This window comes from Amphiura filiformis, chromosome 8, assembly GCF_039555335.1.
Source record: "Amphiura filiformis chromosome 8, Afil_fr2py, whole genome shotgun sequence".
Classification (NCBI taxonomy): Eukaryota; Metazoa; Echinodermata; class Ophiuroidea; order Amphilepidida; family Amphiuridae; genus Amphiura; species Amphiura filiformis.
This window is the reverse complement of record NC_092635.1, coordinates 21731292-21744479: the sequence shown is the minus strand read 5'-3', so window position 1 is coordinate 21744479 and position 13188 is coordinate 21731292. Positions and strand designations below refer to the sequence as shown.

At 34.8% G+C, this 13188-nt stretch overlaps 1 protein-coding gene across 1 annotated transcript in view; it reads left to right on the top strand.

The window, feature by feature from the left end:
• LOC140158798 (SWI/SNF-related matrix-associated actin-dependent regulator of chromatin subfamily A-like protein 1) overlaps positions 1–11080 on the top strand; it is a 38725-nt gene extending 27645 nt beyond the window's left edge. The window contains 7 exon segments of the mRNA XM_072182016.1: positions 1842–1919; positions 5030–5100; positions 5321–5420; positions 6656–6838; positions 7595–7695; positions 9197–9284; positions 10101–11080. Of these exon segments, the coding sequence (XP_072038117.1) occupies positions 1842–1919; positions 5030–5100; positions 5321–5420; positions 6656–6838; positions 7595–7695; positions 9197–9284; positions 10101–10661 (1182 nt within the window). The 3' untranslated portion in view covers positions 10662–11080.
• Positions 11081–13188: the final 2108 nt, after the last annotated feature.

Genomic DNA, 13188 nt, shown 5'->3' with positions numbered 1-13188 from the left:
TCAAACCCACAACCTTCCGATCTCTAGATGGACGCCTTATCCATTAGACTACCAGCTCCCACTGATAAACGGTGGTTAAAATTGAGTACGAGTACCAAAAAAGTACTCGTACTCGTACTCGAGTATGAGTATTGTACTCAAGTACTACAAGTCTGATTGGGTCTAATGTAAATTTTAGATTGTCTGCAGCAAAGCAAGGTTGAATGAGAGGTGTTTCCATCGGCTATCAGGGCTCAGTCTACAAATTGTGTGAAAATATGAGCATATATTACTCAACCCTATGAGAACTACTTGCTGATTGGCCAAAATGAACATTGTGTCCAGTTTTGAAGCAATCAGGGAGGGTATTATTGAAATCAGCATTTCAAGTTATCAAGCAATCAGAAATACTGTTAGTTGCCCAGTAGTGTCCAGGGGGTAAAAGCAAATATCAATATCTCTAAAGAATCCTGCATTTGCGTATTGGTAGAAAACTGGACTCAACCTTTTCCTGCAACTGTTGCTATTGAAAAAATTAAATTACTTTGAAAATTTTACCACAAAACATTTTTAGCAAAAAGCAATTGAATGAAAATGATGCTACAATGTACATGATGTACTTGGTGATAAACTTCACAAAATAGTGTAAAATAGTTTTATTTCAACTCCTTTCCTTGTACATGTATGTCTGGTAATTGGAGATTAAGTTATGTTTGGTGTATTTGTGGTTAGTATGTCATAGAGAAATAATATTAATTGTATTAAGAAATGTATATTTTGTTTATTTCTTTGCATATTGAGTTCTTGAGACTCATGCAAGTATATTATAATATTACTTATTCATATAATATTATATATTATTAACATTATTTCTCAAAATATGGACTTTGGAGTGGAGACATTTCTAAATGTGGACAAACATACATGTAAAATGTATGAAAGTTAAACTTTGCAAAAATAGGTTGTTTTATGCCATTCGTATTCACTGACCTGTAGGAGGAAATACTCAAATAGTTTTAATGCATTGTATGAATTTTTTTGCTTCATATTAAATCAACACAGATAGGGGAATCCCGATATGATTCCAATCCCGGTTAAGCCCTTCACAATTGTGCACTAGCACAACAAAAATTGTGATATTATAATTTCTCAGGAAATCATGTGATATGAATTTATTATTCCAGTAATATTATTTCTGCAACAGCTTTTTATTTCCTTCTTTTGTTCTTCCATATTTTCTTTCCTTCCTTCCTTTTTCTTTCTTTCTGAATGATATGAACAATAACAGTGAACATATGGCCAAAATTTAAACTACAAGTACTATGATTTCAAATTGGTGTCAGATTGGTGTTAGCTCTTTCACTTTAGCCATCATGTAGTTCTATGTTTAATCTGATTTTTTTGTTCAAATAATCTCATTGTTGACCAATTTTGGTAATTTCTTAGTTTTGGAGCCCATATATGCTGTTTCCAGATATTTTTTTCAACTTCCAGAATTTTTCTATACTTGTGTACAAAAGTATGTATGGTTTAAATAATTTCAGATATTTTTAGCTGTTCCAGACCCTATGTTCACCAAAAACAGATATTTTTTCACTCTCAGGCCTGCTCAAAGCCCTGTTTTATAGTTCCAGACAGAACCTGTGAAACCCAGTGCAAATAAAGCCGCCAGGGAAATGCCAAGCATCAAAACCAGTGATGCATAGCTAGGACAAAACCATTACGCTAACCCACTCCCCAATGACAACCCATGATGGATTTCCATGCCATATGAGTTGCCTATGAAATCTAGTTTGTATTTTTTCTATTCATTGAGTGCAGTAGTGATTACTCTACTATCTTCTTATATTCTCATTATACAGGTGCATATGGATCCACAGGCAGTGAAAACTAACAGCAAAGCCTTGAAAAATGCAGCTAAAGAAATGAATGAGAAGAAAGTAAGTGATATGATCATGATGATAGAAATCTGTGATTTTATAACCTTATTATATACAATGTATGAAAGGATAATAATTGTCTTCTAAAATGATTTTGGAAACAATTTTGATCATTTGATAACATTTTGTATAATTTACCAAACTAAAGCTAGTGCAAATTGGGATTTCTAATAATTTTATTAAAAAAATTTATGTTGGATGTGCCATCACCCTCTGCTTTTACTACTGATTTGATCTACTGCCCTCTGTTTTTATCTGAAACTTTTTGATCTTTTAACCTTTCAGCTCCTTTCAATTTCATCTTTTTGTTTAACACCTGTTTCACTTTTGTATTCACTCTTGATTCACTTCACTGCTTCTCTTTTCTGTGATTGGTGCATCTTGCATTTTCTGTAGTGTGACTCTTTTGTTTGCCTGTGAGAGTGTTGTTTTGAAAGGATTGTTTTGTCTAGGACATTCATGTCTATTTTTTTTAGTTGTTGGTCAGTATCAGTGATGCCAACACTGCGCCTTAGGCGCACAATTGGGCTACTTGGCAATGCACTTGCCACACTACTCAAAGAACCATGCCGCTACTTGTCTAAAATTGGGCTAATTTGCAAAAGTCAAGTCAGGTAATTTGATGTATCTTCCTTTCAATTCACCCGGTTTATAAAGGTTTTGAGTCTCTGAAGCTCCGAATTTCAATTACAAAGGGTTTTGTGACCATTTATTGATTTGTCCTAAACTTCCCATTTAATACCGGAAGTTTTTTTAGTCAAGTGCTTCTCCGCCCACACCCAATCGGGTGATATGCATTCTAAATTCAGGTAAATCCACCCAAATATCCAGTATTGGGTGCTTTTCTTGGAAGCTTAAAAATTGGGCTACTTGAGACTCCTTTACCGCGGCCTGGCAAGCCAATGTGCCACGCCTTGGTGCTGAAAAGTTTTGGCAACACTGGTCAGTATGTGAGCTGATGACTGGAAGGGGATGGATGTATCTGGGTGTGAGATCCCATTTCCTACCTGCAGGACTTTTGTGAATGAGCTGTATGTACTGTGATGTATGCAATCTGATTAATGTGAGTAATGTTGGCATCCTAAAACAAAATTTCTTTTTATATTGTAAATGCTTCCTTGACCAGAAATTGCATAAAAATTATTTAGAGTATTTATTTAGTCTTTTTCTTAGGTTAGTTTTAAGTAATTTTAGGGAGTTAGTAATGATGTAATTTAATTAAGTGTAGATAATATTGCAATAATTTAAGGCCTTTGCAAAAATTGTTTTGTGATGATTTGTGATGATTTGAAGTAAAAGTTTTGGATATGTTTGATAGTGATAGTGATGTGATATTTTGAGATAATTTCATTTGCAATGTTTTAACTCAAGACATGAAATTTCTTGTTCGAAAATTTCTAACTTTCGTATGAACAACCGATAGCTTGTGATACTGGTTAGAACGTTCAAGGATTTGCGCTCATGTAACGTACCTTCACGGGCCTTGTTTGGTACATGTACACGGTTGGCATACAGGTCCCAATATCATGCATATGAATAAAAACTTCTTCCTGAAGTTTCTTATTGTCTCAAAAATATGAGGATATTGTTCTTGACATATTACCGACACACTGTGCTATACTCCTGCATCAGTTCGTCATTATTGTACTTACTAAAATCGTCATTTTGTGTAATTTTTTCTGGAGTGATCGCCGGACATCAACAACTTGTAGCGGCCGCCATATTGTAATTAAATACATACTTGCAACACTGCCAATTGATGATGCGCAGCCAAATTGTGTTATCTATAATTTTTCACTATCTTTTGCAAGTTTTCTGAGGTGATTGATTACAAATATTAAAAATATTGTGATTAAAATAAAATAGCATTGGTATTTTCCCTTTCTTTGAATTTACAAAAAATTATTTTATTATAAGTTTTTTTTCGTTAAAAAAAACCCAGGTGACCTATGGTACCTTGCAAGCTTGAGGCTCCATGAAGCGGGTGGGGAAAAAGTTGTGGGTGACCGGCGAACCAGTCAGTAGTCAAAACAACTGCGATCAAGAAGGATCGCAGAACTACAGGACCTATTACCGTTTTTAAATCATCAGAATTTGTACTTCAGCACCTGTATTTCCGGTTAAAAGTAAGCAAATTATCTTGCGAAGATACATAAATGTTAGCCAAACTAAATTGTAGCCAAATTTGATAATTTAAAAAAATTGTTTTAGAGTGTTTTAAAACAGTCGACGAATCTCCGACTAGGGCAGGTATCATTGCCCATTCTAACTTTCGTATCACAAGCTATCGGTTGTTCATACGAAAGTTAGAAATTTTCGAACAAGAAATTTCGTAAGTTGCCAATTTGTAGTCATGACTGCTTGAGTTAGCTTTTGTTATTTGTTTACACTTTCGGTAGATACTCCCGTAGATACTGGTGGCTGGGTGCCTTTCTGTATAAAGATCCCCGCCCATTTCTGCCGGCCGTGGATTGTGCATGCACCAAAACTAATTCAGTTGCAAATTTTTTGGGGGGCTTTAGATTTGTAGACAGAACCCCACCCATGTATTGCTTTTTTGTGGTTTCATGATTGGTTAATTGTGAAATATTAATGTGCAAAAGCCAGCGCTTTTAAAAATTAAATTGTAAACGTGTAGGTTAGGTTTCTGTCAGTAGATTAGGTTAGTAATTACTTTATGATTTATTTAGTTAGTTTTGCTTTCTGTGGTCAAGTCGGGGTTTCTTTTGTATTTTTGGTCCCTTTCATTAAAAGAAAAAATTGATGCCAACATCAAATATATGATGCCAACATCTGTGTTGTCTGTTTAAGTGTATATGAATAAAAACAAACAAATCTATTTTTATAGTTCTCTAATATTTTCAGAACATTTACAAATTAATTTTAAAAAATGCCATGAATTAAAATGTGCAATACGAGAAAAGAGAAAGGAATGAACTAATGAATTCAATAATTTTAGTGTTTTAGTAAGTCTCATGTATATAATTATGCTATGGTGCATTGTTTTAGATGGCTTTTGATTTAATTATTTGTAAAATAACTCATTTGGGGCGTTGTGTTGAACAGTTTTTTTGTTGTTGTTTTTTCCTTTTCTTTGCAACCCATCACAGAAATCTGAGCAGAGAGGAGCATTGATGCAGTATTTCAATGAAACTGGCAATGCCAAAATACCAGCAATAAAGTGAGTGTCATTTAAACATTGTACTTATTCCAATTCTAAATTATTAAGTTGCAAAATGTATGGAGGTGTAAATGTAAAATATGTTTAAATCACAAATCCAAATCTGTCTTAAACAAAGTAGGTTAGATATTAAGACGGTTAAAAATGAAATGAATCCATCTTGGTTGATTTCAAATAGTTTTGCTTATGTGTAATTGTGTATTGTTGTTATATTTGACAGGGACTACGTAATTGACTTACTGGAGAGTGGATGCAAGATACTGGTGTTTGCACATCACAAACTGGTATTGGATGCCATATGTGAATGTGTGAAGAGCAAGGTCTGTATACATTTGCTTATTTTAACATGAATGGGCAGAGTTGTGTGGGATTGCCTTCTTACAAACTGGTCTATTTTGCATACTTTTTTCATGGAATCAGTCAAATGGTTAAAAATAAAAATGTTTTTTATATAAAAAATATAAAAATATGTGAGCAAACATTTTTGCACAATGTTTTGTCAGCGTAAAAATGCGTAAAGAATATTTTGTAGCAGATTAAAAAAAAAATTTACTCAATGTTATTATACCCCTTATAAAACCTGACACTTCGACGTTTCCTGTAAAATGTTTTGTGGTGTTAACTGGGAGCAATGTGTCATAAAATGATCCAAATTTATTTAAAGTCTGTGAGAAAGAGTTATAAAGAGTAACCTTTCTTATCAATTGCTAGTGGGACCAGAAAGCAAGTTCAGGTAGCTACTTGTAATTGGGAGGGGAGACACCAAGAAAAACCACTAAGAAGAAGAAACAAGACCCCAAAAATAGTTTCCTATAACAGTTTTTGTTGGCTGGACATTTTTGGGGTTTTTTTTGGTTTTTGGGGGGCTTTTTTTTTAGATTCTTCAGTTGTGCTATTTTGTCACTGTATGGAACATGTTGAATTTCTACCAAAAGTAAACAGTAATTGCAAAGTATTTGATACCTATGTTTCATTGTTATGAAATTTAATAGATCTAGGTCTATATCTACTCATGCTCAGTGTTACATGAAGCATTGTGATCATTGATAGGGTTGCCATTATTACTGTCATTATTTTGTGACACAATACATTTATTACACATGTGATGCGATCAAGTAAAATCAGTCGGAACTCGGAAATACTGAATTTTCAGTTTCTTATAGGATAATAAGAAGCATTTACAAAGCTGCATTTTGAAGAAAAAAACTAGTTTAGTTTAGGTAGGGGGAAGAGGCTTTTTCTCCTCTGCCCTTAAAAACAATGTTATTTTTGACCACTTTCGGTTTTGTTACAGACGGGGAGGAAGGGGAGTCAACTATGACATAAAACGACAGTTGTGTTTATAGGACATCATCAGTCTTTATGAGTTTCCCCTTACATTTAGAACACACTATAAGATATAAATAATCTGCATGTATGTTAGCATTTTCACAAGTGATTAAATGCGATTAGATCACAAGCATTACATGTATTCAAGATGTTATGAATGCCTTTTATCCTTTATTTCACTTTTATTTACATCCTCTGATCCATTCATCCTCTTTTCTTGACACAGAAGTATGAGTACATTCGTATTGATGGCAGCACCAGTGCTTCTCAACGCAAAGAACAGGTTGATGATTTCCAGGCAAAAGACAGTTATAGAGTAGCCGTGTTATCTATCACTGCAGCCAATGCTGGCCTCACACTGACTGCTGCTTCAGTGGTAGTGTTTGCTGAATTATTTTGGAATCCTGGGGTAAGTAACTTTGTGTAGACTTGTAATAACTTCCATCATCTGCATTACCGGAGTTCACAGTTGGTTATTACCTGTGTACCAACTGTGAACTCAGGTAATGCAGTGGTATAAAATCTAGAATGACCAGGGTTCACACCCCTGCAGAACCCGATTTTTTTTTTTTTTTTTTTTTTTTACTAACTCAAGTAACCGTTGGTAAAGTTACCAATACTCAATAATAGACGTAACTTTTCGAAGGGTCCCTGTAGCTCAGGGGCTATTTTAACGTGCCTCACTGTCACATTTGTGCAATGAGATAAAAGTATTGATGAAGTAGAGTGCGTTTCAAAAATTAAAAAATTGACATTTTTACCTGAATGTGACCGTAAGAAAGGCTCTACCATTGTCTACTATTTAAACATATCATAATGCCAGTTTGTCTGAGCTCCATTTCTTTAATTATTATATTTAAACATATCTACACGGATTGCTAATTGTCACTGTATGAATATTTTATCTCGGCACGTACGTGACAGTGAGGCACGTTGAAATAGCCCCTGCTGTAGCTAATCCCTATTATGAAGTGTCCCGTTCGTAAGGAAGTTTAGTGAAATGAAACTTACGACTCAATTTTGAGACTTACAAAGCTTTGTAAAGTTGAGTGAAATGAAATTTTAACTTTATTAGCATAGAAGTGAAAGTATGATCTGTCCTCATTTTCACCATAACATTATCTACATGTATCTGTCCAATATTGTTTGCTGTGAATACCTACAGATCATGATCCAGGCTGAAGATAGAGTACATCGTATTGGACAGAATGACAATGTGAATATCCGTTATTTGATTGCCAAGGGAACGGCTGATGATTACATATGGTAAGTTGTGTTGGATCAATAGACTGCTGCCCTCATTCGTCAACTGTCTGGTTTGATGACTGAGAAAATCATATGGAAAAAAGTGATGGACTTTTGCAACCACTTTATGGTTGCACTGAGACTGTGCAGTTGTGTCCATTGATCTTTTGACCAAGTTTGTTGTTTTTAGGACTTCCAAGCGATCTTGTCACAACGGCATGGTGTAGCAACGTGGTACACAAGCTCCAGTTGTGCTGTTGTGTACAAACAATGTCGCAGCGAATATTTTCAGAAAGCTTCAGAAGTCTGTCACGATATGGACTGTAATTTAATCAGTCATCACTAAGAAGCATAACACAGTATATGCGCAGTGTAGATGACTGATGGAGTTAGTGTATTGGATCAATGATTCTGTTGTTAGCCATCTTGTCATCTTACTGGATGGATATTATTTTGAAGGTTATTGTTTCTCCACTAATTTATGATCATTTTACTAATCCTCTGTCAGCGTAGGGTAATTTTTGAGGTTGATATTGGTTAGAATTGCAACCTCAGTATAAACTTTGACTAAATTAATGTTCCGAATCTCAAATTCCTAAAATCAGTTGCCAGAGGGCAGTAAACTTGCTATTCAATAGAGAAGCAAAAGCCATCAAAACAAAAGCTATGATGCCAAAACAAGCTTAACTGGGAAAGTTATATTTGGCAGTCAGACCAAAATAGTAATCTTGAATAAATCATAAATCTACATAATATTTATTAGTAAAACAATGCTATTGATTAGATCTCAATACAAGCTCAAGCGGTTTCCCTTGAAACGGAGTAATAAAAGTTACAACTTTGAAATGACTCAATTTGTAAGCATGGCACAAACAGGAAATCTGTACTTTTGTAACTGGTAATAGCTTGTAATGTAATATAAAACTTACCAGAAACAACAACAAAATGTTAGATATGAAAATGTAGAAGTTTTGTTAGCTGTACGTAGTTTGATACTGATCTGCAAGTGCTTGCACTGAGTTTAATCTTGTTAATCAAGAGATCATCATACAGTTTACGTTATTCTTGTGTATGAGGGAGATAGCAATCATATGTTGCATAACTCTTTACATATCCATATAGTGGTTTTTTTGGTTATTTTTAAAGGTGTGTGGCCCAATTGACAGTCTCATCCCCACTTTACCCAATAAAATATATATTCTTGTACCAGGTGAAAGTTCAATGTTTCTCATAACCCCAGTGAAAATTTAGGTCAGGACTCTAGTATGTGTTTTGTCTGGGCATTATGAACAAAAACATGCTGATTACCACCCTGTAATAGATGTCTACTATTCCATGGGCCACCATGGTACATATTTTTGCTTTTATATAGGAGTAGAATCCAAATCAAAATTTAAAATAAAAATGTTTTTTTGCTCACAATTATGAACATTATTTACAATTATGAACATTATTTGGTGCATATTTCAAGTTTCCTTTTGATCTATATTACATGTTTTGTTGTAATTTGTTGCAATTTCAGGCCATTAGTACAGAAGAAACTAACAGTACTTGAAAAGGCAGGTCTTTCTAAGGATGACTTCTCAGAGGCAGATACAACTACATTTGAGGTAAGTCTAGTATTAACTCGCAACTTAATTTATTTGATACTGATTTATTTAAAGGCCCATTCAGTGATTTGCTCATCTGAAAAATCATCAGAATACAGATTTTGATACCTTTGTCATTGTCATAGATGTGCTAACATAGCCTGCGAGTGGTTCAGCCGAAAGCCATGTATTTAAGACAAAATAAGACATTTTACATGAATCTGTAATTTAGATACTGACAGTATTTATATTAATTAGCTACATGTATTTGAATGGGGCTTCCAACTTCATCAGTACTGCTGTTTTGTTTGTTTTTTGCCAAATGACAAATTGAATGACTTATCCTTCAATTTTAAGCAATTTAGAAACAATTTTAATTTTTTTTTTACACTTGCGCTGGGATCACTGAATGGGTCTTTAAGACTAACAATGGACCAAGAAATCTGTTGCACCTATTCAAGTCTGTTCAATATAAGGTGGAACATGACCTACACCAAAATGTATGGATCTTACACATGAGGCAAAGTTCATGTTGCCAACTTATGTAGAACATACTTTAGTTGTTAGAGTATTGAAAGAAAGATGGAACATAACAGGGTGTATGAGGGAACAAAGGTTAATGGATGGGGGTATGTTTCAACACTTACACCAAACAGACTTACGCCACCTACTTATCGTGGGCAAGAAATTCATAAAAATAATTCTGCATAGATTTTTCACCAGTTGTGTTGGTTTTAAAATTTAGGCGTAATAAATTAGTTGATTCATTTTTGGGTTTTAAATTGTTTTTTGCTGCACTGATCTCACGAACGCTATAATTTCATATATTTTGCACAGGACCCAAGACAACGAAAGATATTTTCATTCTTTGAGCAGTCTTTCTTTGAGGGCGATGATGAGAATGCCCTGGCAGAACTTGCTGCACTTGAAGCCGCAGAGGCTGATGGGATAGCATCTCAATCTCTTGAAGATGAACACAAACCTACCAAATCTTCTGTTAACAATAGTAAACCTTCCCATAGTTCCTCAGAACAAGCAAGTAATTTCAAGAAACAATCCTGTACCAAAGAAAAACCAGGAGGTTCCAAGAACTATGGGAATCTAGATTGTAAGACTAACCAAAGTAAGTCATCTACTGGTGGCGAACACACAGAAATTAAACGATTAGCAAAGTCAACACTGAATAAGTTTGACCGATGGAGGAAATCGGAAGAGGAGATTGGTGTTGAAGAACAGGTGATAGATGAACTAGTAAATGATGATTGGGATCTTGATGCAGCTGTCTTGGAAGACGAGAGTGAACAGGACAGTCCTAGCATTTTTGAAATGGGTAAACGACAGAAAACTCACAGTCAAGGTGGTTTTGTGCCACCTTTCAAGAAGCAAAGACATCTGTGAAACAGGAGTGGATTTGCGAGAAGATGTATCCTTGTGTTATACAAAAGTGCCATAATTCTTTCCTTTTAATCCATTCATTGATGTTGGTGCAGTGTAAACTGCAGAGTGTAAAATTTGTGTGGAGACAAAATACAGGTGTAGTGTAGAATGAGACAGAATCCACCATGGTTACTTGTTGTTAACACTTCCTATGCACAACCCATAAAATATTCCCTTGCCTGTGCATCCAAGATGGCCACCATGACGCGAGCACATGAGCGGCCATCTTGGATGTGCAGTTAAGGTGAATTTAAAACTTGTTTATGAGGACTTATCATTTGAAATGTTTATGAAGTAAATGACTTGTCCAATTATGTTTTCCCTCACTTGCATATCCAAGATGGCCGCTATGGTTTTGTGCATGTGCCATGAGCAGTGGGTGATATAATGTCTTTCTGTACGTGTATTTATTCACCATGAATAAAGGAAGTGTTAATATGTTAATGGTGGTGAAAATAGTGTACCTCTTGTTTGTTTCATCATGTGCCCTGGAAACTTTTTCAGTGTGTACTTACTTGCCAGTAATGACAGGACTGCTGCTAATAATGCAAGCTGAGAGCTATGTGTGCAGATGCTCATGTTTACTAAGAAGTTACACTATTTTGGTCTCTATTGAGACAATCCAATGTGGTGTTTGTCTCATAGAGTTATTTCATGAGGCTATATGACCCTTGCAGTCCAAGTCCAACTTCTGGTATCTCATTCAATGGGAATACACTACTTAAAAAATAAAGGATCCGACTTATTTATTAGCATTGTCTACAACAGCATTAACCTTGTAAATCAGATGAGTATCATTTCATTCAGTAATGTTCAATTGTTCAGGCAATAAAACACAACACTGCTGTGTACTGACGTCCCATGACACTGAAAAATGCTTGGTGAGAACCACAACAGCCTAAGGGAATATCCCCTCATATATTGCGGTGGATCTGCTTGCTTCATAGCAAATGTAAACAAAAAATAAGACCCGCTTAAATATTGAGCACTATCGTTAGTTTCACGTACTTTTGGGGTCATATTTTTTCGAACAAAAGTCCAAGCCGCGCGGATTTCAGTGAGTAATTGGAAGTTGAAGTGAGAGATTTTGTGTTCATTTCTATGGCACATGCAATACGGCAAAGCATAATGGGATAGTCCTTCCAGTTTCTGTGGGTCAGCACTATGACAATAGAAAAGAAGAAATGGCATGCTTTTCATGCAAATCAGGATGGTCAGATTGTTTATTGTTAATATTTTTTGAGTAATGTATATGAACACTCATGGTTGCAGGGAGGTTTATGTCACTTATCAGTTAAAGCCAATGGTAAGCAAATAATGCTGGTAAATGTTCAGTTATGCTGCTCTTTCAATATTATTATCATCTTTTCAGTACCATACTGTATTTATTCTTGTTGAACAATTTATGTACCAGATTTATGTATGCACAGTATGTACTGTATGTACAGTATACAATCAATGTGCTAACAAACAATAAGTAAACAATGTCCTCTTTTCACAGGTACTGGTAGCACAAAACTTGGCTATAAATCGTATGGAAGGATGTTACTTATGGATCAGATTGCAAATACTTTTCTGTTCACATTTTTACTTGGTGGTGTTGACAACATAATTATTATCGCCCTTTTTTTATTTTTACTTTCAGTTCTGTATTATTATGCAATAGGGTTTGAAGCAAATTGTGTACAAACATGACTTAAACATTGTTTAGATTCTTCACCTCCAAGAAGCATTTCCTTGTACTTATAAGCACGCAATTGACACTTGATTTTGAAAGTACTCGAAATTTGTATTCTTAATTGGCAACTACACTTATTAAAATGAGGCACTTATTTTGAGTTTTCGAAAGATTGTTGAAGATTTTGTATCAGTTTGTGCAGGCAGGTGAAATGGCATGAAACTTTAATGTGAAAAATACCATAATAATGAACAAGACAATTTGCACTCGAATAATAATATATAATAATAAAAGGCACTTAAGAAGCATCTTTAATTTGCTTGTGCCCCTTTGCTTGTCTTGTTGTCCCTCATCCCACCAGGTCTTATATTCAGATCATTATCCTGTTCTCTTACATTCAACTTATGTGATCAACTTATGTACTTGTACTTCCTGAAAAAATTATCAAAACAAATTTGTTCATTGACAACAGACACAATGACTTCCGTTCTGTGTGAATTTCATAATAAAAATTATATTCTTCATTAATGAGTTGTAATTGACAAAGAATTTCTGTTGATAGAATTGCCCTGTTTAGCCTTCTTGTTCCTTTTGGATGAGTCCAGTGAAGCTACAGCTGACTTCTGAAAGCGTATGTCATCATGTGTGTTATCAATTGCACCACCGACTTTGTGTCATTCAGTCTCATAGACTCCATGCAAGATTCCTGTTGCCCCCAAGTTGAATGATAATGTTTACAGGTTTACTGAATATTTCCATTCTATGAATCCACTATATTTTTTTTTATTGAAACTCATTTTGATTTTGGGT